The sequence below is a fragment of the Aythya fuligula genome, chromosome Z (assembly GCF_009819795.1).
Source record: "Aythya fuligula isolate bAytFul2 chromosome Z, bAytFul2.pri, whole genome shotgun sequence".
Lineage (NCBI taxonomy): Eukaryota > Metazoa > Chordata > Aves > Anseriformes > Anatidae > Aythya > Aythya fuligula.
The window spans coordinates 78,527,246-78,551,698 of record NC_045593.1 but is presented as its reverse complement, the minus strand read 5'-3'; the positions used below and the strand labels follow the sequence as shown (position 1 = coordinate 78,551,698).

Here is a 24,453-nt window from a genome sequence, read left to right as displayed (position 1 = left end):
AATATCAATTCCACTGGGTAAGTTTCTTTATGCATGCTGTAGGGAGTGTCCAACTTAGAGGTAAAGTACTGTAGCTACTGAGGGACAGAGCACGTCTATAAGGCACACTTTAAGGTAAGGAAAGTGAAGAATCATTCACCTCTCAGAAGTGCCAGAGTGCTTCATTCAGCTCTCCAGACCATAAAGAAAATGCACTTTTTTATTAAACACTTCTGCAGAAGACAGCTTTTTCTGCATCAAGGGGCAGATCTGGTATTATGGCCAATAAAGAATGGTGGATGCAGCTATCCCACAACACCATCCCCATGGCAAATATCATGAAACAGCGGAGCACAGAAAGACCACTCTAAAGCAGCCCCTTCTGTTCTGACGACTCTTCAGCCATGCAACAGTTGTGGTGTATATGGAAATTAGTAGTTAAAATTGTTGCAATTAAAAAGCAGATAATATCAATCCAGGTAGACAACAAAATAAGACAAGGGAAACAATGTATTTTATAGGTTTTCTCGCAATAAATACGATGCATCAAAAATAAAATAATGTCAAAAAATCCCACAGCATTCTTCCTGGGAGAAACTTACTGAAGACAGGAAAACAGGTAAACAGTGCAAGATTAAAAACAAGCAAATTTTCCATCAACTAATCTGGATCACTTCCTCCAAATGAAGTTTGTGCATAATATCATTGAAGTTGTGGATATTTAATCCTCTGAGATGATACCTGCAACTTGTTAAAGCAAGGAAACTTAGCGAGCAGTTTTGTCTTGCTATGAGATTTCAAAACACAGAGTTCAAACTGTACTTTTGTAGAGTATTTTGCAGAGACTTACCTATCCAAATTGCACAAGCAGAGTTTTATACAGAAATATACCTTGAATTTGCCTTTGAACATGCCTGTTTATGCAATACTGAGGGCAGTGAAATTTTAAAAGAAGGGTGGTATGTCTTCCTTTATACTCAATCTATTCTACTGTACCATCAGCAATTTATTTTGTTTGTCTGCTGAATTCGGCTGCTCTCATGCAGACACCATCTTTGTCAAAGGGTGTTCTACCAGAAAAACTAAATGATTAAAACACCCACATGTTTAAGAAAAAATGCAGTCTAACCAGAACAGTCCAGCAAGTAAAGTCCAAAGTAATTTTTTTTCTTTGCCACTCATTTGGCAGTTTAACATTATAAATAAATAAATAAATAAATAAATAAATAAATAAATAAATAAATAAATAAAGAGGTTAAATTCACAAGGAATGCAAAAAGGTACCAGAGTGATCAGTAAACTGCTTTTATTGCCATTCCATCATATAACAAGTAAATATTCGTGTATTTCAGGAATGTAGATGACAAAATAAAGGGTAAAAACATGTTAAAACATAGCAGCTTGCAGTTGTTCTGGGTAAAGAGTGGTTTGCAGGAATAGCAGGAATTTATCCTAGGAGATATGACTCTGCAATTTGGCTGTCCAGTATGAAAACAAAATAAATGTATATATGTTTGTTTGAGTGTGCACTTGATATATGTAATAATTGTTGGCACAAATTGCCAAATAAATAAAATAAAGCATGGGTTTAATAAAGGCCCTTCATTATAAATTTTCTGCAATCTTCTTCCAAAGCCACATTACAAATAATAATAAAAAAAAATAATAATAAATAATAATAAAAAAGTTTATGTTTTCTGTCAAGCACTTGAGAAGAAAGCAACTCTCAAAATGCTTCATCAACTGGATAGCATCAATTTCATTTGCAGCAGCCCAAAAATATGTGATGAGCAAGTCTGCACAAACTTTCCTGCACCTTGAGCAGACTATGGTCATGTACACCACATGCACAGAAGTCAGCACTTCAGGAATATACTGACCCAGAGAGCACAGAGGCAATTTGTCAGAACCTACTGTTTGTGTATACCAGTGCAATCACTTGGAATTTAGGGGTATGTAAAAGATTTGTATTTCCTAAAACCAGCCTTATGTAATTGAAACTCATACAGAATTCCCCCATCCATATGATGAGATAAGTTGCTATCCATGTTACCTTTCTGACATGATTAGTGTCCCACAGCAGTGTGGAAATTCAGTTCATAGTATGTAAAAAGAATGCTGGTCCTACTTCTCTGAACATGCATTTAATACATGTAGCCTGTAAAAATTATTCCTGTTTTTGGCAGCAGAGTGGGTTCCATACTTAGCAAGAGGATTGCTCCTATCAGTCTTTTAAAGTGTCTTTATGATGATATTTGAAAGCATCTCCATTCCTCAGCCAAAAGACTAGAAGAGTACCCCAAAGAAACTCTGAAAAACATTGATAAACAAATGGTATAGCCACAAACACCAGAGTAGGGCAGATTTATTATTATTATTATTATTATTTAAAATCTATCTGCAATGTTTTTATATCTGTAGTCCACTCCAAGGAACTTAGCAGTGTTATGCAGGCAAACCCCAGGGCTTAGACCAGCAGACGGAGAGGAACTAGTTATACAGTTCCAGGGAACAAAATGGAGACATGACAGTGTTTAGACTGCAGACAACAAAGTAATGTGTATTATTCCTGGTAACTGTTTAATTTCAAGTTTCAGGTCAATTGCCCACCCATGGTGGTCAGAGCAGTTGAAGAACCCCCAGAACTTTCCTGTTACATGGATTTGTTTTGCCTGGTTAAAACAGACACCTGACATGTCTTTTTCCCCTCTTTCCTTCTCCCCTCTCTTTCAAATACATCAAGCTACATGAAGAAGCCAGCTTTTTCCCTTGAAGACAAAAGCTGATTCAGCCCTAAGGAAAAAAACTTTAGATCCACTGACTTATCAGCTAGTTTTATAGCAATCTTCATTCCTTTGAAGGTTATTTCACTTATTCTGTCTCATCAAGAGACATCTTACTGAGCTGGGCATGTTTGTAGGTGTGAATTTCATGAATCATACATCTTAAAAGCAAGCACAGAAATAAGAGCAGGCTAGAACCATAGCCGGGGGTCAATACACAACGTGTATTGACTAGGGCAAAAGTAATGAATTTAGCTGTAGCCCTCCAGCACAGACCTCATCAGTAATTTCTCTTCCCATAGATGAAACCACAGTTAAGGGATTGGTGTGTTGTTACTTCCTAGAGGAGCTCTTCGAGCCTGGCTATGTGGCAATCTTTCCCCAGAACACAGCATCATACCCTCAGCTTCACATGCCATCATGCAGTGTGCCAGTATCAGCCAAATGAGGTACAAGGCGCTGACACCTGGCAGGTGAAGGTATCATGTGCAAGTGATTTTACACTTGACATGACAGAAATTTTACAGATATTTGAAGGATTCTATGAAACTGCAGAGACATTTAAGAGAGAATATGGGAGTTTCTCACAGAATGCTTTTACAGATCTGGTAACACACCAGGTGGTGTTGATGGTGGCTGGTCAACCACCTAAGAAGTGTCCTCCTTATTAGCCAACCCATTTGGAGAAATGACTAGGAGAGCCTTGCATTTATAATGTAATCCCCCTTTTCACCTATATTAATCTCCCTGAGTAACAAGACTCTTAGTTATGACTGTCCCAACTGGGACTCAGCAACACAGGGAATACATGTAAGTGCTCTCACGTGGTTGGGTGCTCAGATTCTACAGCCTGCACTACTTTCAGTGTTGCGTAAACAAAGACATAAAGAAAAATCAAGGGAATCCAGATGGATATTAAATTCACAGAACACTAATTACCCACAAGAATTTCCATTTTCTCCTTATTTCTTTCTATCTTTAGCCAGAAGGCCCTTGCAAAAAGGCATCTACACTCACCAACAGGACTATCAGACTGCTTGTGTACCAGAGAAGAAGAAATACTGCCCGCATCAATCCCACCTGTACACACATACACGAAGACATCAGAAACCACTACCCTTGTCTTGCTTGCTCTGGAAAAAGTATTATCTGTCTTCACCACAATAAGTGTCCTCAGAGGCTACGTACAGTTAACTTGTTTATTAATCTAGCTCATGCCTCAGCCTTCCTCTCCCAAGCTGCACAGACAAGGTTTGTTGTCTCAGCTGCACTTCTATTCCTCTGTCCTGCTGCTGATAAGGGCTGCTTCTCTGACACACCAGGCTGGTAAAGAGGTATCCTTAACAAAGTCACAGATTATGGTGAAATGCTCTCTAGGAAAGGAAAACCTGGAAAACCACTTTGGATATCCAGCTTCATTCAGCTGTATTCTTTAGAGACAACAGACAGAGTTCTGCTGCTTTGAACATTTTGGCACACAGACCTAAGTAGCTAGGTTCAACTTTAAAGCAGAAGACTAGACAAGATGAAGAAGTCTTTTTCTCTCACACGTTAGAACAAGTTAGTCGATTCCTTTTGATACACATCAGTAACAATTTAATTAAGCTCTCCTGATTGTCTTGAGTCTGTTTTATGCAAAACTATATGCTGAACAGGAATCCATTGCACTTGACAGGACTGGAAGGCTACGCTTCTCCCACAGGCTTGCCCTCAAGCATGACGAGTAGCTTGGCAACCGCTATACCCTTAGATAGCTCTGCTGTAGTTGCGAAGTGTCACTGTGTAATACAAAGGGGAAAAATTAACTTTGAATTCTTTTTTTTTTTTTTTTCCCTTTTGTGCTTTACTCTCACAAAAAGCATTGATAAGTCATGATTTTTGGAACACCCTAAAGACAAGTTTTGTCATGTTCTGAGCTCAAATACCACATTGTGCATAAAAAAGCACTATGGCATTATTTCCTATTCAGTCTCCTCTAACTGGGATCCAATAGAAGCCAATGCAAAAGCTGTGACCCTATCAAAAGTCATGAACTGAGAAGAAAAGACCATTAAAAGACCATGTCTTTTTAAAAATCTCATTGTTGCTCTGGAATCAGAACGGGCTCCACAGAAGATCTTTAGCTGCCCAAAACACAGAAGACACTTCACACCTGAAGCTGTATTTTAGATTATGACTTTTTAAATCATTATTGTTCTCACACAAATTTCCATGACAATAGCAAAAACGTGTGAGACTAAGCAGAAAGTATTTACAGGACATCTGGTTTTGTTTTTTGCCTTTTTTCTTTTTCTTCCCTACACTCACTGGGGGGCTGGAAATGGTGTATGGAAATGAGACTTTATAATCTTCCCCACAGCTAATCCAAAATAACTTTCTTAGCATGACTCCCCATCTGCATATTATATATGCTTATTAGACATATATGGCTTCTAACTGGCTTTGGCCAGAAGATGATGCTACATGGAGTAGTTTCTGCTTTGGCTCTGCAGCATGCTCTCACGGCTCCTCACTTCATCAGTGGGCTTTGGCAAGCAGATTTCACTTTGTCTCCATTTCTGACATCATGGCAGTATCAAATGAATCATATACAACCTTATCTGAAGACAGAACCTCCATCCTCATCAACCACTTCCTTTCAAGGGAGTATCCTGTAGAAGACACTGGTGCAGACACTTTTCAGTTGGAGGTGTGAGGAGAACCTCAGACTTATATCCAAACATTTGGAGCTGAGTTGCTTTAGATTAAGCTCTTTATTAATAAATCACCTCCTGCATTTAAAGGTATTCTAAATGTTTTTTAACACTTAGTACAATGAAATATGCAATGAAATATAATGAATGTAGAATCAGCTTGTAGTAAGAGCCCATGCCAAGTGCCTATTTAATGATATATTGACTCTACATTCTTGTTTTTATCATTAGGAGGTCAGAAATTTTAAATCCTTCCCAGAAGTATTCTCCCATGTTTTTTAGCAAAACTCAAAATATTTTACACATAATTGTACTGTCTATAATTTCTGTGGCTTTTCTCAGAGCAAGGAAATGGCAAGACTTAGCCTAGACAACTGGTTTTAATTTAAGCTAATTTTTTATGTTTCAAGGAGAAATCCATGTCTCTGGCTAACTTTGTGATTTCATGTGGCCAGAAAGGAAGAAAACTGAAATGGTGTTGCTCCTACAAATCCTCAGTGTAGCTACCCAAATAAGTACTGTAAATTCAACACACATTTATGCGATGTATTGAGAGTATTCTTACCACCATTTATGGCCTTCTGGGGTAACAATATCTCTAATACTGGCCAACAGACCATTAACTGTTCATTGATTTCCATGATGACATCTCATTATGGCCCAAATTTTGATATCATTAATCAAACACCATCTTATTCCATGAATAGTCATCCCACTGGCATGAGGTCTCCAAATAAGGATTTATTTATCACAAGTAAGACTATTAGATTTGGCATTGAATAGAACACACAATGCAGATATGAACTTTCAAATTCCCATGGAAGAAAAATCATGTCTAAGCACAGCTCAACAATATGCTAAGTGGGCTCCATCAAAAGAGAAGTGACCAACAGCTTGAGGGAGGTGATTGTCCCTCTCTGCTTTGCCCTGGTGAGTCCCCACTTGGAGTGCTGCATCCAGGTCTGGGGTACCCAACAATAGAAGAATATGGTCTGTTAGAGTGGGTCCAGTGGAGGGCCACAAAGATGATCAGAGGGCTGGAGTACCTCTCCTATGAAGAAAGGCTGAAAGAGATGGGGATGTTCGGCCTGGAGAAGAAAATTACAGCATTTCAGTACTTACAGGGGGCTTGTAAAAAAGATAGAGTGAGTTTTTCCATGGACAAATAATGAAAGGAAAAGGGAGAATAGTTTTAAACTAGAAGAGGCACTGTGTTGAGGCACTGGAACAGGTTGTGCCCAGAGAGGTTGTGGATGCCCCACCCATGGAGAAGTTCAAGGCCAGGTTGGACGAGGCCCTAGGCAATCTAGTGGGTGGCATGGCAGGAGGTTGGAACTGCATGCCCATGGCAGGAGGTTGGAACTAAAAGGTCTTTAAGGCCCCTGCTAACCCAAGCTTTCCTTTGATTCTATGACTCTAAGTATCAGTAGTTATTAATGAACTGCTGACAGCACTCGGTACAAGAGAAGGATTACACTTTGCAGAATCAGCCTTGGTTGGGTGAACAGGGAAATCATAAATTTGACAGAAACTTGAGTCCTGAGTTAAGTCTTCTACCAATGGATAAGTGTGCTACAATACTACAGAAGAGGAAAAAAAAAAAAAAAAAAAAAAAAAGGAGCTATTTTTATGCAATGTTCACTTTCTAATAACTTCTGTTGACATTTTATCTAACTGTCTTCTGTGGATGAGTGGTTGCAAAGAATAATCCCACCGAAGCTATGTAACTTCAAAAAAGTTCTGTATTTAAAATTATCATTTGTTCTTACAAAGACTGTTTCTGCTATATAGACAAAGCCATCTTGGCTCCACAGCTCTTTCTTAAAAAGAAAGTCTGGCTCAGAGACGCAGGTTTAATTGAAGGCAGTGGAAAAAAAATATATATATATATATACATCCTGCATTATACCATGACATGGTACTGTTTCCTTCTAACTGCATCTGTTCCTCTTCATCCAAACAGAATAAATTAACTCCCTTGCATGTCAGTATAACATGCCTACAGCATATATCAATAAAACTAGGACTCTTTGGACTGCTGGAAATTATTTTCTGATTTGAGTTCATTGAAAACTTCTAAACAAAGAGCCATAAAAGAGAGAAAGAAAGAATGAGAGAAAGAGAGAGAGAGAGAGAGAGAGAGAAAGAAGTGAGAAAGTGAGAAAGAGAAAGAGAAAGAGAAAGAGAAAGAGAAAGAGAAAGAGAAAGAGAAAGAGAAAGAGAAAGAGAAAGAGAAAGAGAAAGAGAAAGAGAAAGAGAAAGAGAAAGAGAAAGAGAAAGAGAAAGAGAAAGAGAAAGAGAAAGAGAAAGAGAAAGAGAAAGAGAAAGAGAAAGAGAAAGAGAGAGAGAAAGAGAGAGAGAAAGAGAGAGAGAAAGAGAGAGAGAAAGAGAGAGAGAAAGAGAAAGAGCATATTTCCATGCTCTTTCGATGCTTATTTTCCATGTGCCTTTGCATAGTTTCTTCCTGGAAACTATGCAAAGGCACATGGAAAATAAGGAGGTGATCAGTGACAGCTAACATGGCTTCACTAATGGCAGATTGTGGCTGACAAAGCTGGTGGCCTTCTACCACAGGGTTATAGTGTAGGTTGATATGGGCAGAGAAACTGATGTCATCTACCCGGACTTGTGCAAAGCATTTGACACTGTCCCACACAACATCCTTGTCTCTAAATTGGAGGGACATGGATATGACAGACGGACCACTCAGTGGATAAGGAATTGGCTGGATGGTTGCACTCAAAGAATTGCAATTGATGTCCAGGTGGAGACCAGTGATGAGTGGTGTTCCTCAAGTGCTGGTATTGGGACTGGTATTAATTAACACTTTTATCAGTGACATGGGAAGTGGGCTTGAATGCACCCACAGCAGGTTTGCTGATGACACCAAGCTGTGTGGTGTGGTCAACACACTGGAGGGAAGGGATGCCATCCAGAGGGCCCAGGGCAGGCCTGAGAGATGGGCCTGTGCGAACCTCATGGAGTTCAACAAGGCCACATGAAAGGTCCTGCACCTGGGCCGAGGCAATCCCAAGCACAAACACAGGCTGGGCACAGAATGGATTGAGAGCAGTTCTGAAGAGCAGGACCTGGAGGCAGTGGGTGACAAGAAGCTCACTATGAGCCAGAAGTGTGCATTCACAGCTCAGAAAGCCAACTGTACCCTGGGCTGCACCAAAAGCAGCTGATTCTCCCCCTCTACTCTGCTCCTGTGAGACCTCACCTGGAGTGCTGTGTTAAACTCTGGGGCCCCCAGCACAAGAAGGACATGGACCTGTTAGAGGGGGTCCAGATGAGGGACACGAAGATGCTTAGAGGGCTGGAGCACCTCTCCTATGCTGAGGGAGTTAGGGTTGTCCAGTTCAAAGAAAAGAAAGCTCCAGAAGGACCTTATAGCAGTCTACCAGTACCTAAAAGGGACCTACAAGAATGCTGAAGAGGGAGCTGAAGAGGAGCCCCATCCCTAGAAGTGCCTAAGGCCAGGCTGGATGGGGCTTTGGGCAACTTGGTCTAGTGGGAAGTGTCCCTGCCCATGGCAGGAGGGTTGGAACTAAGTGATCTTTAAGGTAAGGTCCCTTCCAACCCAAACCATTCTGTGAACCTATGAACTACACATGCAGACATCATTTATCACACTTCTATCTCATAATCTCTTCAGAGCAAAAAGAGGTGTACAATATGTACCAGTGTAAGATGGAGTGTTCTTTTCTTAGTTTGGTGGAAAAGATTCTGGAATATTTTTATAAATATGTACTCTGAGAGTATTTAGATAAAGGCTAGGTCAACAAAATTTGCATTTTTTTAGGACCACAGATAAACATGCAGGCATCTTTGCCTCCTGCAGAATTTCATTCTGAGCATGTATCCATCTCTGTGAACAGGCTGTTACCCTACAATGTGCTTTGCAACTGTGTTGGAGAACTTTGTTGGATCAAGTGTTCAACTGCAGTCTTCAAGTCAGAGCAGTTTTTAAAAGTCTTGTCCCAGGCTCTGAAGTACCTTTAAGACAAAGGCTAAAACTGCATTTGCTTTAAACAGTTTTCCACAAGATACAACACAAGGAAGAAGGTAAAATGAGCATACTTATTGTTACGTGGTTTGATAGATCAAACCCCCTTGTATTCTTAAATTTAAGTCTTTTCATAAATGCTAAGAGATTCACATCCAAGACATTTTTTTAAATTAATTTATTTTTTTTTCTTTAAATCTCAGTGAGAATATTTGACTTTGAGAAACTGCTGGCTCAAATGCATCCTGGATGAGCTTCTCCGTATTATCATACTTCTTTGTACTTAGGAGGGAAAGGAAGATTGTTATTTGAAAAACATATTTGGTCTTCATCCCAGGTCAAAATTGGATTTTGTAATATAGGACAGACCTAAATTGAATTTATAAGCCTTGATTCAGGAGTTGATTCAGAATTCAACTCCATCAAGGATTTACAGGTAATGAATGTTATGAATTCTATGTGTTTGTATATGCTGTTCACTGACAGATACAGATGGAGCATAAGTAAAATTAAGACAATACTAAGCACTAACAAAATTCCATTGGTTAATTTTCAGTTTCTAAGCTTGTATGTTTTAACAGTGTTTGCAAGACTTTTATTGCTTTTTTTTTTTTTCTTTGAGAAATCTTTAAAGTAAACATGGTCTGGGACAGATCCTCAACTACTAAATATAACAGAAAAATGCTTACTAGTATCAGTGACTAAAGTCTCTAAAAGATATCATCATCAGAAAACTTTGCATGATCTAATTTATTTCTGCTCTAATATAGAATACAAATGAATGCTGAGCACCTTAATTTTGCATTTGTACATATACAAAGGCAGGCTTGTTCAGAACCATAGCTGACTGTATTGTTCCAATGACTTCAACACTAAACTAAATGTATCAGTCAAGCAGCAGCTCAAAAAACCTATAATTAGTATTTTTTAGAAAGGAACATTGAAACTGGTATGGAATACAAATCTCTCAAGACAGAAGCAGTGTGACATATTCAGACTGTTGCAGTAAATGGAAGATATACTTTGGTCCTGGTTGCAAAGTATTTCTGTACCAGAGTGAAATTCCCATGCACATAACTAGCACAACCCCCCTCCCCCCCCCAAAAAAAAAAAACAAAAAACAAACAAACAAACAAACAAAAAAAACAGGCTACAGAACACAACAGGATATTGCTATGCTTATATTTTAAGTATACATATTTAACTTGTCACAGTAATGTCTAAGCATAAGGATATCTGGTATTTGGAATATATCTATAGGCCCACTGAAAGGATATGGTTAAATTCACTTCAGAAGGGAGTCTATAAGAAATGAATATAATATCACAACTGTAACATGAAGATTCGAGCATGCTAGAACAGCCAAATCACTGAGAAATTTATCATACTTTTTTTTTTTTTGCCATCCAACTCTTTGCAGAATTAATATGGATCACAGAATCTAACCATGGACCATGAGTTACTGTAGGGTTCACACCACGATCTATGGTTTGTAGTTACCATGTGGCAGGATCATAATCCCTCTGCTGCATTAGAGCTGTTTAATTTGCAGCTTTGGCAAAGACTATGATCATACTATTGAACTGCAAATAATTTCACTAAAGATGCCTGCTTATCAATGGAAAGTTCTTAATTGTTTCTTTTTTGACACTGAGATGCCCCTTTTCCAAAGAGATATTATTAAACTTGGATTACAATTAAATATATTTCTAATTTTATGTTCTGGACATCTAAAAACCTTAATTACATACCTTATGTACTATAATACAGTTACTGGCACATGTATTTTATCCATCTTTATATATATATATATGATATATATAGCTTCTCAAACATTTAATGCATTTCTTTGAAAATCCTTTTATAACATTGAAAAAAATAAGATGTTTAAACAGCAACTTTTGTGAGATCTACTGTCACTAACTATAGCAGCTTTAAACTTGACTGCCTCTTTGTACACTCCGCATTGGCTTTTAATTAAGGCCTGCTATACCACAAACTGTAGGTTCACTACATTCAGCAGTTCTCTGCAGATTCAAAACAGTCAAACTGCATTGTACACGGAATTCCTTATTTATTTGCCCTTCCAGTTTAGAATCCCAAGTCACTCTGAATTCTGTCATGTAGAATAAATATGGACCTATCTTACCTTTCATGTGTTCCACATAGCAATACACATCATAAGTTTCATTAGGAAAACGACGCCCATATGTTCTGACTCCTTTTTTTCCCATTTTATCTCCAAAACAGCCAATTCTTGGATGTCTAATTGGATACCTGAAATGCAGCATGTTCATATTTATTATTACAGCAAGTCAGCACATTATGTCTGTACAGGCTAAGCATATTAATTTGGAGAAGCACTCTCAAGGGGCCTTTTAGATATCTCACCTAACAGTCTGGTCAGACAACCAGCCAGCATCGCATTGTTCAAATCCATCTTCATAGGCTGCTTTCAGTTGCTCTGGGCTTGCTATGACAGCACCATTGTCCAGACAAGTCTGCTGAGCTTGTGTAAAATTCAGAGTGTACCTGCTGGTTGCTGCACGATAGTGAAATACAACACCTGAAAAGATAACAAGTTCAGATTACTGACACATCTTACATCACTTCTGCAGTCATCATTATATTGTAACTTTACCTGCATATTGTTACAATGCTGAAAACAGATGGGTACAATTCAAACACCAGAAGGCTAGGAGATATTCCATCATATAAATGATGTCTCCCCCTCTAGTGGCCGCTACCAGTATTTATATGACACCCTATGTTAAAATAGTTGGAACTATACTCAGAGTACACAGAAAAAGTAATGAAACCATCTAAGTATTTTCACCGGTGTGCTACAGAAAATCATGACCAAAAGGAAGACTGCATACTAAGTACATCCATGGCACCACACAGCCACTATGACTAGTCAACCAACTGCACTGTAGGCATGGCACGTATGCTATGGGTGCTACCTGACGCATTGGCTTATTGGCCCATCCATTTGCAAGTCAAACTGTGTTATTAGGCAAGACTAAGCACATCTAGTCATCAGAAAAGGCAGGATTAAAACCAGACTTTCCTAAGCAGCCAGCTGCAGTAGCTGCATGCAGAAATGCCAAGAAGGAAAAGGGCATTCCTTGAGGTCTGGTAGCCGCAGTGAGGCACATGGCCAACGGCAACACCAAACAATTTGTGCTTCTGATACAGTTTTGATCGTTGGTTATGGCCCCATGTCTGTTTCTATGCTTTCAAAACTTACTACAAATGTGACGTTTATAAACATATGTCTGGTGGTCAATTCTTCATAACTAGGTTTTCCTGCACACAGTACGAGTGAAACAGACAAAACAAAGCTTGCTTTTATTTGGGGCCCTTATGGTTCTGGAAAGAATCTAGACAATTTCCAAAGTTGCTTGAACATGTCAGATGTTTGGAGAGGCGGAGGTAGAGTTAAGATGGTTTTGGTTAAGACAGGTTCTGTTGAGGAGACACATTATGTTTTCTATATACATACAATTCCCACTGAATTCGGTAACAGCCGTGCATGCACACCTAAAACAACCTATAAAGGGTGCCAACTGTGAGGTGGCAGAAAACATATAGCCCATCTGGCAAAATCACTTTCCTCTCTATCACTAGTATCTCTTACAGTTTAGCATCAAAAGGATGCCTCCTGATGATGGCTGAAAAATAACTTTTAACCACATTTATTTCACTCTTAAAATATTCAAAAGCATTATAACATCATAAACTACTACACAGAATGTCTACAAAACAGGGAAATAAATCTTTATTTCATTTTTCCAATGATTTTATTACAGTATTTCATGATGAGGAAATAACATACTGTAATAGGGTCCAGAAAAACAGTGGCATTGTGGCAATAATGAATTTAATGAAAACTCTTTGTTATTAGAGCATTGTTGAAAGATGGAAGAAAAATGGAAGAAGTCTGTTAATTTACTACTAAGTAGTAATATGGGTAACTTAGTAAAGTGGTGATTCAAGAGGTTCCAGTGTATTTAGAATTTATTTTTTTTTCTCTTACAGACCAAGTCAGTAAAACTGTGCCATTATCAGAGGTCTGAATATGGCCAATAGTTTCTCAAATGAAAATAGAACACATTTCACAGACAGGAAAGGCAAACTTCAATCATCAGACACCAATTTTCATCAAAGCTACCGGCAGAGAAACAGGAAACAGAAGAGAAATCATTGTGAAACCCTCTATTTTGTTATTCAGTATGGACCCACACACCAGCTACAGCCACTAGCTGGAACCTCACAGACCACTACAGTCCCTATAAAATGCTTTTTCAGAGTTGCTGACAGAATCCATAATGCATAGTGCTTCTTCCAAGCAATGATGTAATTTCAGCTTCAAATGAACCCAAGTGTCAAACTGGCAAGTGAAGAATACATCTTGAAAAAATAGAGCTATGTTTATATTCGTAAATTAAATATTCCAGGTGCCCGCAATTCCATCATCAAGACTGTTAAGTAGTTTGACTAGCTCAATGCATGACTTGGCCCTGGTCCCGTAACACCCTTCCAAACAATTTCTGGGCAAACATGAGGAGTTAGGAAAGCCCAGGAACAACTTCCAGTGGGCACCTTCATCCCCTCCTGGGAGCCAAAAGAACATAATGGTATGGATGGAGCCACACCACTCCAGATGGCCTCCGTGCTACACCACGGTCTTGAGCCAGAACATTTTCTTACTAATGTAAACTCTCTGCAGTGGGAGACACTGAAAGGGAATGTCAGAAGGAGAGCTTCTCCAGCTCCTATAGTTCTGTACTTTCTCTGTTGTAGGACATCCTCCATTGCCTGGTGAAGGTAAATTTATGGACCATTTGTGTTGCCTTAAGTTGTGCAAAACTTTATTTATATATGGATGTCTGTACTTATGTACGTGTGTGTATAGCAGTATTTTGGCTTTGTGTACCCCAACCCACACAGTCCCTTATTCCCTGTCCATCACAGAGCACTACTTACAACATGAAAAGTTAGAAAACAATAACTAATTACTTTTGGAATAATTAAAAGCTTAAAATAATAAAAATATTACTTGGAGATTTTTTTTTTTTAAGCCGTGGTATGCATTATTTATTTTAATTTATTAGGTACTTAGTAACATGGTCAACACCATGGGCCAGGTACTCATGGTGTAAATCAGCACAGCTCTATTCAGTGGTACAAGAGTAAATAAAAAAATGAGGTTCACTTGACTGCTTGGTGCCTGGGGTCTAGACATAAGAAACGGGCAAATTTTACTTAGCTTACGATGGAAGTGGATAAAACGTTTACCCTGAATCGTAAGTATGAACCTGTAATATTATTCACAAGCTGGCCATCTTGGCCTGATTGAAGGTTATTGTACCAATAATATACAATATTTGACACTGAGTATTACTCAGAGTCAAACCAGAAATGCGCAAGTATGTTAAGCACTTTACTCATTTGGTTTGTCATTTTAATAATAACTAAAACATATTTTGTACAAATTTAGATTCATTGCCTGTAATATTTTTCCCCCACAAGTTTGCTTAACTGATGTAGCATGACTTCATCCAGGCGCTGCTTTTCCATACAACCACAGGTTCATTAAGTTAGCACAAGACAGCAACATATTTCTCTGAAATCACTTTTTTTTTTTTTTTAAAGTTTCAGAATGCCTAAATATATGAGTGCTTTCTCAGCAACCAGTTACCTTGCCTCTTGTTTCCTACACGCTGGAAGCAACTACTGCCTTTCTTGACTGGCATATGTGTGGGCTCTCTGCAATACCTGAGTAAGGCAGGACTAAAGAGTTAATGTGACTGCCAATTTAAAGGAGCTTTTGCAGTGCTGAGAAAATGCCTTTGGTCATTTGTAAATCCTGGAAAGGAACTTGGGGAATGCTTTGTTCTCCTCACCCTGATCCAAAAGGTAAACTTCACCTATTCTCAGAGTTTCAGGCTCGTTCATTTCCAGTGAGGAGCCAAAGGACATAAAAGAGCCTCCAAGATGAATGGGAAGGAGGACATGTATGTATAAGCCTGTGCAACAGCTGCAATAATTAGAAGACCCCCTGGGGCTAAGAAGATTAAAGTGCAGGACTTTCATTGTTTCAGTTAGACAGAGAAAGGAGGGAGAAATCCATTGTCCAAGTTTTTGCACTTTAAAACATTTGTAAAGGATTTTTTTTCCCTTTGTCTATTTGCTCTCTGAAAGACAAGGCAAAAAAAGAGTTACCCTAGAAACAAATAAAGCAACTGGAAAACAGACTACAACAGCATAATGTTGTCACTGAACATCTGGCAAACAAAGTCAGTCTAATTACAGGAAGGAGTAGCAGTGTCTGCAAGGAAGGGCACTCATAGGAAAGTAATTTGTAGCATCCAAAATTCACTTCTGTCTGAGAAAAGAGAATGTCTTTTACTCATTCACCTCTGCCTTAGACCAGTGAACGAACGTGTAAAGTATTTCACTTTTAACAAACTAGGACTTCCCTGGGTAAGAGACTTGTTCTATGGTTTCACACCTTTGGGCTGCAGTTTTTCTTTATTACTTGCCAGGGTATCATGCTGCAACATCCCCTGGGATGGCAGGGGAAGGGGTCTTCCAAGATAGTTCTTGCCTTATTGTGTCTAGTAAATGACAGTTCACTTTCACTAGTGAGCTCACACTGCTGCAACATGCCCACGTGGAGTCACATAAAGCCTAAATTTCACAAGTAGTCTCATACAGCAAAGAGTACCTAAAGAGAAAAGATTATGATGGTAGTGGTCATACTGTCAATTTTTAGGTCCAAGCCTTAGTCACAGTGGTGCAGACCCTTCAAATATCCCTCACTGCCACAGTTCTGCACAAATTTAGTGATCCTTCTTGCTTTTAATGTAGAAAACAACTTACATGACAAATATATGCCAAAACAAAGGAAACAGGAGTGAGCACTGTATGAGAAGAAGGAACAGCACAACATTTTCAGCTTTCTGCATGAGTAATTCAGCTGTGTTCCTCATTCAAGGCTTTGCACCCATTTTCTGACGTGTTTTATGCTCTGGCAACCTGAGAGGAACAGGGCTGCATTGCATCAGCAGGAGATTGGTTGCCAAATGCCTCCAGGATCCTCTGAGTGTGCAGAGAAAAAGTATGCACCAACTGCTCTGCTCCATCCTCCTGCTCTCCAGGAGCAGAGATTTATTGCGCCAACTTACACATTGCTCCTCTGTGCAAAATCTTTGCCTCCATCCTCATGAACTAATGCAACAGCTCACAGGTGTATGCAGGCTTCTCTGAACAAGCTGTTCCAGAGAAGGAAAGCAGCTGATGCTGAGCATTACCTATGTTTTTCTTGGGAAGGGGTTGCCAGAGTGGAGGACTGGGTTACTACATCTGCATCACCTTTGAATTGATCACCTGCCTTATTATCTCTGCACTTGACCACATGAGCGTTCACTGAGGCGAAAACACTCATATCAAAATTAAAAGTATTTAAAATTTAAAACCAAAAAATACGCAGTCCCTCTCAGAGCTGCCCTCATGTTGGGTGATGACTGACAGGATAAAAATAAGCGCAGCCATTTGTGTCAGCCTCTGCAGGACGCTCTCTCTGCAGGTCCTCCAGCCCGACCCAAACCACATCCATCAGCCACTGCTTCCACAGTTCTTGCACCAGGGCAAGGGCAGCTGGACCACAGCATCCTCCTCCCTGCCGCTGAGGTGCCCTGTGCTCAGACCCGGCTCTTTCTGACCCTAAAGTCAGTTCCCCCCTCCCTTTGATGGTCATTATGCATTGTGCTCTTTCCTCATAGCTAAGGGAGCTGGAGGTTCCTTAGCATCACTCACTTGGGAAAGTACAAGCTTAAAAAAGAAGCAGACAATTTTTATTTAGTAATCAAGGAAGCACGGAGTTTCATCATCAACAGGTGATAAAGTTTAAAGACAGATAAATCTAAAAGGTTAAAAAAAAATCTTCAAACGCCATACTTCAGCGATAATAAAGGGGAGTTCTGGCTTCAGAGAGAATAAATCAATTAGGTTGTCAACACACAATCTCTCAGGGCTCAGAGCACAATTGCGTGGCAGTGTTCCCACATTGGAAACAACTCCCATTTATTATCATTATAATGCCTGCAAGAAAGAAGAGTTTGCATAAAAATGAAAATGTGAATTACCGTCTACTCTGCCTCCCTAATTGCTGCTTCTTCCCATTAACGAGGCTAGTATTTTAAGCCCAGGAGTTTCCTTACTGTTTTTTTTTTTTTTTTCAAACGCAATTTATAAAAGGCTTCTCAGAAATGCAGTGGATTCAAATAGAAACTAACAAAAGAAGGCCGATGAAAACAGGGGAATCCTGAAACATCAGTAAGAAAAGAGTAATGCTATTGCTAAAACTTAATCACTGACAAGACGGGTATTTAACCACAAGATAAAAAAAGGCAAGAAAATTGAAGGATCATGTTTGCCAATTCAAACCTGCAGACATCTCCAAGGTAGATAAAATAAATAAATAAATAAATAAATAAAATAAAAATCATTTTGTTTACACTTGGTCATCTATATAGCTTTTTAATATCCCATTTCATAACACCACACAAAATGACAAGTTCATTAAATGTTCAATTATGCAATTGTGTTTAAGAATGAAGAATACTGTTACTCTGTACTTTTAGGTCAGCTTTTTATGAGCTATTATGAAACTATTTTATACAAGTGGATTTTATTATACCTAGAGAAAGGGAATGAACATGGAAATAGAGAGGCAGAATAACACTTTTAAATCCTTTTCAGGATACAACTCACCAAAGTTTGTTTGCCTAAAGGTTAGGAGTCTTGTTCACACTATCCATCTAAGTCTCTCTGGTTAGGGAAGAGGGATATGAGCTCCCACAGAGCTCATCTCACCCACAAAACTCAACAGAGAGGAGCTGAGAGTAGCACGAGCCAACATGCTTAGCTTGGGCCAGGCACCTGACTTTAAATTGCTGAAGGTAAAACTTATCCTACATCATTTTCCTGTTTTCTGATTTCATACCTAGCATCCAACTCCCAGTTGTGAAACTGTGATTGGTAAACTATTAGTGGGCAAGCAAAAACTCAAGGATGATCATCAGAGGGCCTGAAGATCACTGCCTATTGGTAGTTAACTTCTACCTTGTCCCTATTAACATGTCTCTACTGGGATACTGGTGAAATGCCCCAGTGCCAAGAAGCAGCTAGAAGTGGGAAGGGAGAGGAAGCTTGGTGTCAGCTAGCAAGAAGGGAAAACCATCTCTCCTCGTTATCTGAAAGCTTCTAGTGCTTGGGATTTTCAGGTAAGAGTGGCAAGGAAACAACGAGGAATGAAGGAAAAAATAACTTTGAGCATCCAAAAATTATGATAATAGAGGAGAATAAAACAGCTGGAAGGGGTCTACAAAATCTGACCACAACTGCCAAGGGCTCATAACGTGAGACAGTTTGTAAAGTGGGTTTAATAATATCAATTACAAGATGTGTCTTGAAGATAAACTCAAAACACATTAGAAAAATACAATTGCAAGAACTGACAAAGAAAAAACGTTCTGAGAAAAGGGGAGAATTTCAAGCAGAAAAGTATAAAGGCGGCAGAGGAGACAACACCTCAAAGGAAAAATAAACATGAATGACATGTGTTCTGCATATTCCACTTTTTGTAAGAGCTCCAAGTGCATAATACTGCAGGACTGTTAGATCTATTTTGAACGCAAAATCTTCCTGTCTGAGAAGCTGATGTAATTACAATAAGCAAGCATGGTGTAAGGAAAGTATTTCCTACAATTAGGGACAGGAAAAGAGGTATCCAGCATGACGAAACTGCCCTTCTGTGTGCGACTGGAGACCTGCCGGCATTGGCTCCTTCCCCAGCCTCACGGACAGCTCCATAGTTGCCATTAACTAGCAGGGTAGGCATCTGGCGGGCCCAAGGCTTCCTGTGTCGACTAAAATTAAGTGTTTCCCTCCCTTCTCTTACGCTTTCACCAGCTGTGAACTGAAAATAGTAACGTGCAGGGTATGGTTCAGTCTAACCGCACAGATCTTTGGGATGAAATACGCAAAGTGCCTGACGAATCATGCAAATGGGCAGTCTTGTTTGATCTTGGGATTAATGAAGGCATATATCACAGCACATAACATTGTTACTTGCAATGCCAAAGGAACCAAATTAAGTGACCCAGCATGTCCTTCTGGTCCTGTGTTGCTGCCTTTCCCGTAATTTATTAACTTGATTTAATGTACAGAACAGCACTGTCACTGAAAGAATAGAAATACAAGAATGTTGCTTTCTGAAGCATCAGTAACACTCCTTCTACCTCTAAATTGTCACCACACAGTCAGTTTGGCAAAAGCTTCCAATTGAGTAATTCTGCTTTACTTTGGGGTTCAGCTGTGATGAAGCAGTTTACTATAATATAAGCTGAACCACAGTAACCACTTTGTCCATGTACTTTTAATTCACTGAAAAGGTGAAGCAAAACATGTCTCTCAGACCTCTGAGAAAGAGTGCTACTCAAATGCACTTTGTCTTTCACTCCATGAGCCTGGAATGTGTAAGTTACCAAAAGTGGTGACAATCTTACCCAGGTTTTATGGGGGTCCATGCAAGCACCAGCTCCAACTCTACTTGGGAGAGTGGACCAAAACAGTGCTGAACCACCCCAGATGTCACCTCGAAAGTTACTGCAATTAACATGGAAAGAGGATTCTCCCATACTATGCTAACAACAGGCGACAAACTATGCACAGGGAGGACACACCTCTCTCCTTTGGCAATTATTATTTTGGGGTACAGGCTCAAAAAGTTGATGTAAATAAATTAAATTACATTTGTGACAAATTCATTTGCTTTTGTTATCTTTTTTTTTTTAAGGTAAAAGTTGAATTTGCAAGCCTGCAGAAACCCTTACTAAAATGAGGGCACAAAATATGAGTGGCAACACTAATATTAAATCTTTAAAAGTCTGATAAATGCCATTTGTAGTTAATATAGAATGGAATATAATATATATTCAATATAATAATAATAATAATAATAATAATAATAATAATAATAATAATAATAATAATAAAAACTTATAATATATAATATAATAAAATGGAAAATCAAGTGCAAAAATGATAACTTAACAATGCTGTTTTCTGTGTGGGTCAAAATCTGGCTTCTTCTCCCCAAATTTTAACATTAAAATAATCATAGAAAAGAGTAGTTTCAGAGAGAAAATGGTGTGTGTGAAACTTTCTTTAAATTCCAAAATGATCTGAATTGTGCATCTCATTACAATGTTCTGAAGGAACACTAACACAAGGTAAAGTATTGCCATAAATCATCTGATATTTTATTGTAGTGAACATCTGCTGCTCCTGGATATAGCTATGTAGTCAAGGGAGCACTTGAAAAGGAAGAAGGAATGCCAGGTACATTCATTAGTGAAAAATAATGTTCAAACCAGGATTTCTTTTGTTTTAGCCATTAGTACTAAACAGCTTATGAAGTTATAAAGACATTAATAGTTACACTGATTTATTGTATTTCCAAATTAAGACCACACCTTCAAAACCTTTCGTTGAATAGACGCCAAAAGACTGCTAAAGTTAAGTTTGACATACTGGATGAACAACGCATTATTAAGCTCACCAAAAATCTTAGCCAAAGCCATGTCTTTCAAAAGCAGATACTAATGTTTGTTTGGAGGTTCAATCACTTGAGTAAATAAATACCCAAAATTCAGAAAACACCTGAGTGCAAAGAAGCACAAGGCAGAGTCCAAATCAAAGCTTGTGAAAGCTGGTACATCTACATAGCACAGTGTTCTCCTAAGTGGAGTAATTTGGGCCCAGACTTCGCACTGACATGGCATAGTGCCTGGGCTAACATGTCCTGCCTTTCAGCAGTTTATTACTTCAGGCTTAGTGCCAAACTGACAGGGATATATAGCATCAGGCTCTGGAGCAGTCTACGCTGTACTTATCATGCTGTAAAAACAGGATCTTAGGAGAACACCTATAGATCCAATGTTCCTTTTGCCATTTACACTCTATTTAAAGCCCTGCCTCTTTTCTTATAGTTCTTTATAAGAACAATTCTCTTCCTCAAAGTTTTGGAGCCTATTTCCTTTTAGTGCTTGCAAGCCAGCTATTAGCCCTGGATCCATGGAAGAATGTTAGCTGCCTTCTCCCTATGTGTTTTCATGCAGCTTCTGGCAGATGATTCTCCAACCTATCCAATAATAATTATGTGAACAAAAGGAACTTTTCCTTTGTGCTTGATGCTCCTATCACAAAAAGAGTGGTTCTCAGTTTACACATGGCAAGTGGCAAGAGAAGCCAGCCACAGCTCCATCAGGGCAAGGCAGTTGCTTCTTTTCATTCTAGAGAAACTATTATAAAGAAACTACTTCTGCCCAGCAACTCTGTCTTCTTGTAAAGACACTGATATTTTCAAATAGATCTATTATATTACATCCCATGGTTCAAAAGCACTGCTTTAGGAAAACTTTAGAAATATCTGCTAAAAACAAATTGTAAAAGCAGGAGCTCGTCTTGCAAAGGAAATAAAACCAATCAAAGAATCAAACTACTATGGGAAGAACTGAAGGGCATTTGTTCCAAAAATCAAAAGTAGCCTCCCAAAAGGTGTAACTGAGAAATGGGAAAGCCACAGGCTGGAAAATATTCCTAAAAATAAACAAAAAGAGAATGGAGCAAGTCAACACTTAAGGAAGGATGACAATTTGCTAAACACGGTCCTTCAAGTTACATGGTAATTATTAACTTTTGCCATGTTGACTGTAATCACTGCTGACTACAAATGAAAAACATAAATTCTTACCATCAACGGCCAATGATACAATGCCTTGTGTGTCCTCAACTCCATACATCACATCACAGCGATACACCCCTGCATCACTTGCACGCAGCTTAGAGAAAGTCAGTGAAGCATCACCAGTCTCCTCTGAATGGGTTGGAACAGACACCCTGTCTTTGTAGTTTTGGCCTATTTTGATGTTCCCATTCTGGGCCACCAGGACCGTGGTTTCTTTTGCATCTTTTCCACTTTTATCCAGTTCAACCTTTGACCATTTAATTCGAAGATATTCAGCTGCATAGCTGGAGGCTATAGTGGGTGTGGTTGAAAAGAAGCATGGCAGGACTGAAGTTCCAGACAGGGATCCTTTCACCAGGGTTTTTTTTTTCTGCTTTAACTAGAAGGTGGAGGGGGAGAGAAAGGAGATATTGCATTAGTGGACCAGCAAAATCAGAAACATACATTTCACTGGCATTTAATGATTAACAGACCAGAATTCCATGAACCTTAGCTGGTTCATAAGAGGTCTGCTCATTGTAAGGTAAAAAAGAGTTTGTACCAACAACCCCAGCCCTTAGTTGAGCCCCTTCCTGTCTGGACAAATTAATTCACTGATTTATTTATTTATGACTCTTTGATTTATTTTCTCCATTTTTTATTGTAGTAAAGTTATCGACTTTCTTTGGAAATTATTTTAAAGTTTATAGATGGCAGTTGAACTGTAAGAACTATGTTTTCATTCTTCAATGGAGTAAAACCACTCTCAGTGACAGCTGGCCAGTTATCACATATTTGTTTCTGGGAAAACAAACAAACAAACAAACAAACAAAAAACAAACAGGCATTTAGGGGAGCTACTGACTTTTACTCCTTGTCTTACCTCAAAAGAGCATGTTCATGTGCTCAAGTCCTAGAAGTACGCAAAGTCATAGGCTGTTTTACATTGCACCACTTACATCATTAGTCTTTCAAGGGTTAACTCTTTATTGCATACATGCTGAAACAAAAGCCTTTCCAGTTATATCCTCCCAACTAGTCATTCTTTCAAAATTATTTCCTTGGAGCCTAGGAGCCATTAACACATTGCAGAAATGAAGTAGTTTAGGATGTTAAAGCGAAAAAGGAAGCAAAGTGTGCAGAAAGTCCCTACTTGGCTCAAACTTGACTTGATAGGACTTTTATCATGTTTATGACATCTCCAGCTGCAAACACTTTACAGTGAAATGCTTCCATCTGACAATATCCTGAGGGGAAAGTTGACTACTGTTCATCCAACCTGCACACAGCAACTGTCTAAAGACAGGATTTCAGTAAGATTTATTTTCTGTGTCATGTTATTTCACCATATTTAATGGCTTAATGAAGATTAAAAGCTGACATATAATAGAACCTATATCTCCTCTTTCACTGACCTGCACTCACACATTTCTTCAAAGGCTGAAAATGATGATCAGCAATTTTAAGTCAGCTAAGATTCGTGACGTTTAGAATGAAAATATCTTCAAATACCAGCCACCAGCACAGTGAAATAAGAGACACCAGCACATGAACATTACCTAGCTATTTATCTATCTCTATTTATCTATCTATCATCTATGCACAAAAGGAGTAGAATATTTTGAAACACAAAAGAGAGAAGGAGAAAGGGAAAAAAAAAAAAAGAAGAAACTGCTTATTGATTATTTTAACAGCAACAGGTGACATTGTGTAGCATAAAGAATTTAATAGTATCATGTAAAGTATCATGTTCAATACAACAATCAGTAGCTTATTGGCCATGAATTTTTATAATAAAGAACTAATCTGAAAAAGAAAAATATTGAACTAACCAAAAAATACCCAGAAATTGGAACAGAAGTCCTTAGGTCATTTCCATTCATGCCTACCTAAACTGAAATGCTTGGGAACACAACACAAAGACAATCAAGATATCTGTATCAAAACTGATTAGACAAGAGAAAGTATAGCAGCAATGGTGTAGTGCTGTGTGAATACAACTGCACTGCATACAATCTCAGCTGAAAAGTCCACATGGAACTGGATTGTTTGAGTAGATCTACCAGCAAGTTGCTTCACTCTATGGTTCAGGCATGCACTGAGATTTTCAGGCTTACTTTATCAAGCAAGCAGAGACTGCTGATGCTACAACTCACATCTAACAGTCAAGCATTAACTGCTTCACACAGC

General features: G+C 38.8%; 1 protein-coding gene across 1 annotated transcript in view; it reads right to left on the bottom strand.

Annotated features, from left to right (window-relative positions):
* VCAN (versican) overlaps nt 1–24,453 on the bottom strand; it is a 111,748-nt gene that overhangs the window by 72,655 nt on the left and 14,640 nt on the right. The window contains exons 3-5 of the mRNA XM_032205361.1: nt 22,291–22,654; nt 11,856–12,030; nt 11,614–11,741 (exon numbers count right to left, since the gene is read on the bottom strand). Of these exons, the coding sequence (XP_032061252.1) occupies nt 11,614–11,741; nt 11,856–12,030; nt 22,291–22,654 (667 nt within the window). The remainder of the gene's footprint in view (nt 1–11,613; nt 11,742–11,855; nt 12,031–22,290; nt 22,655–24,453) is intronic.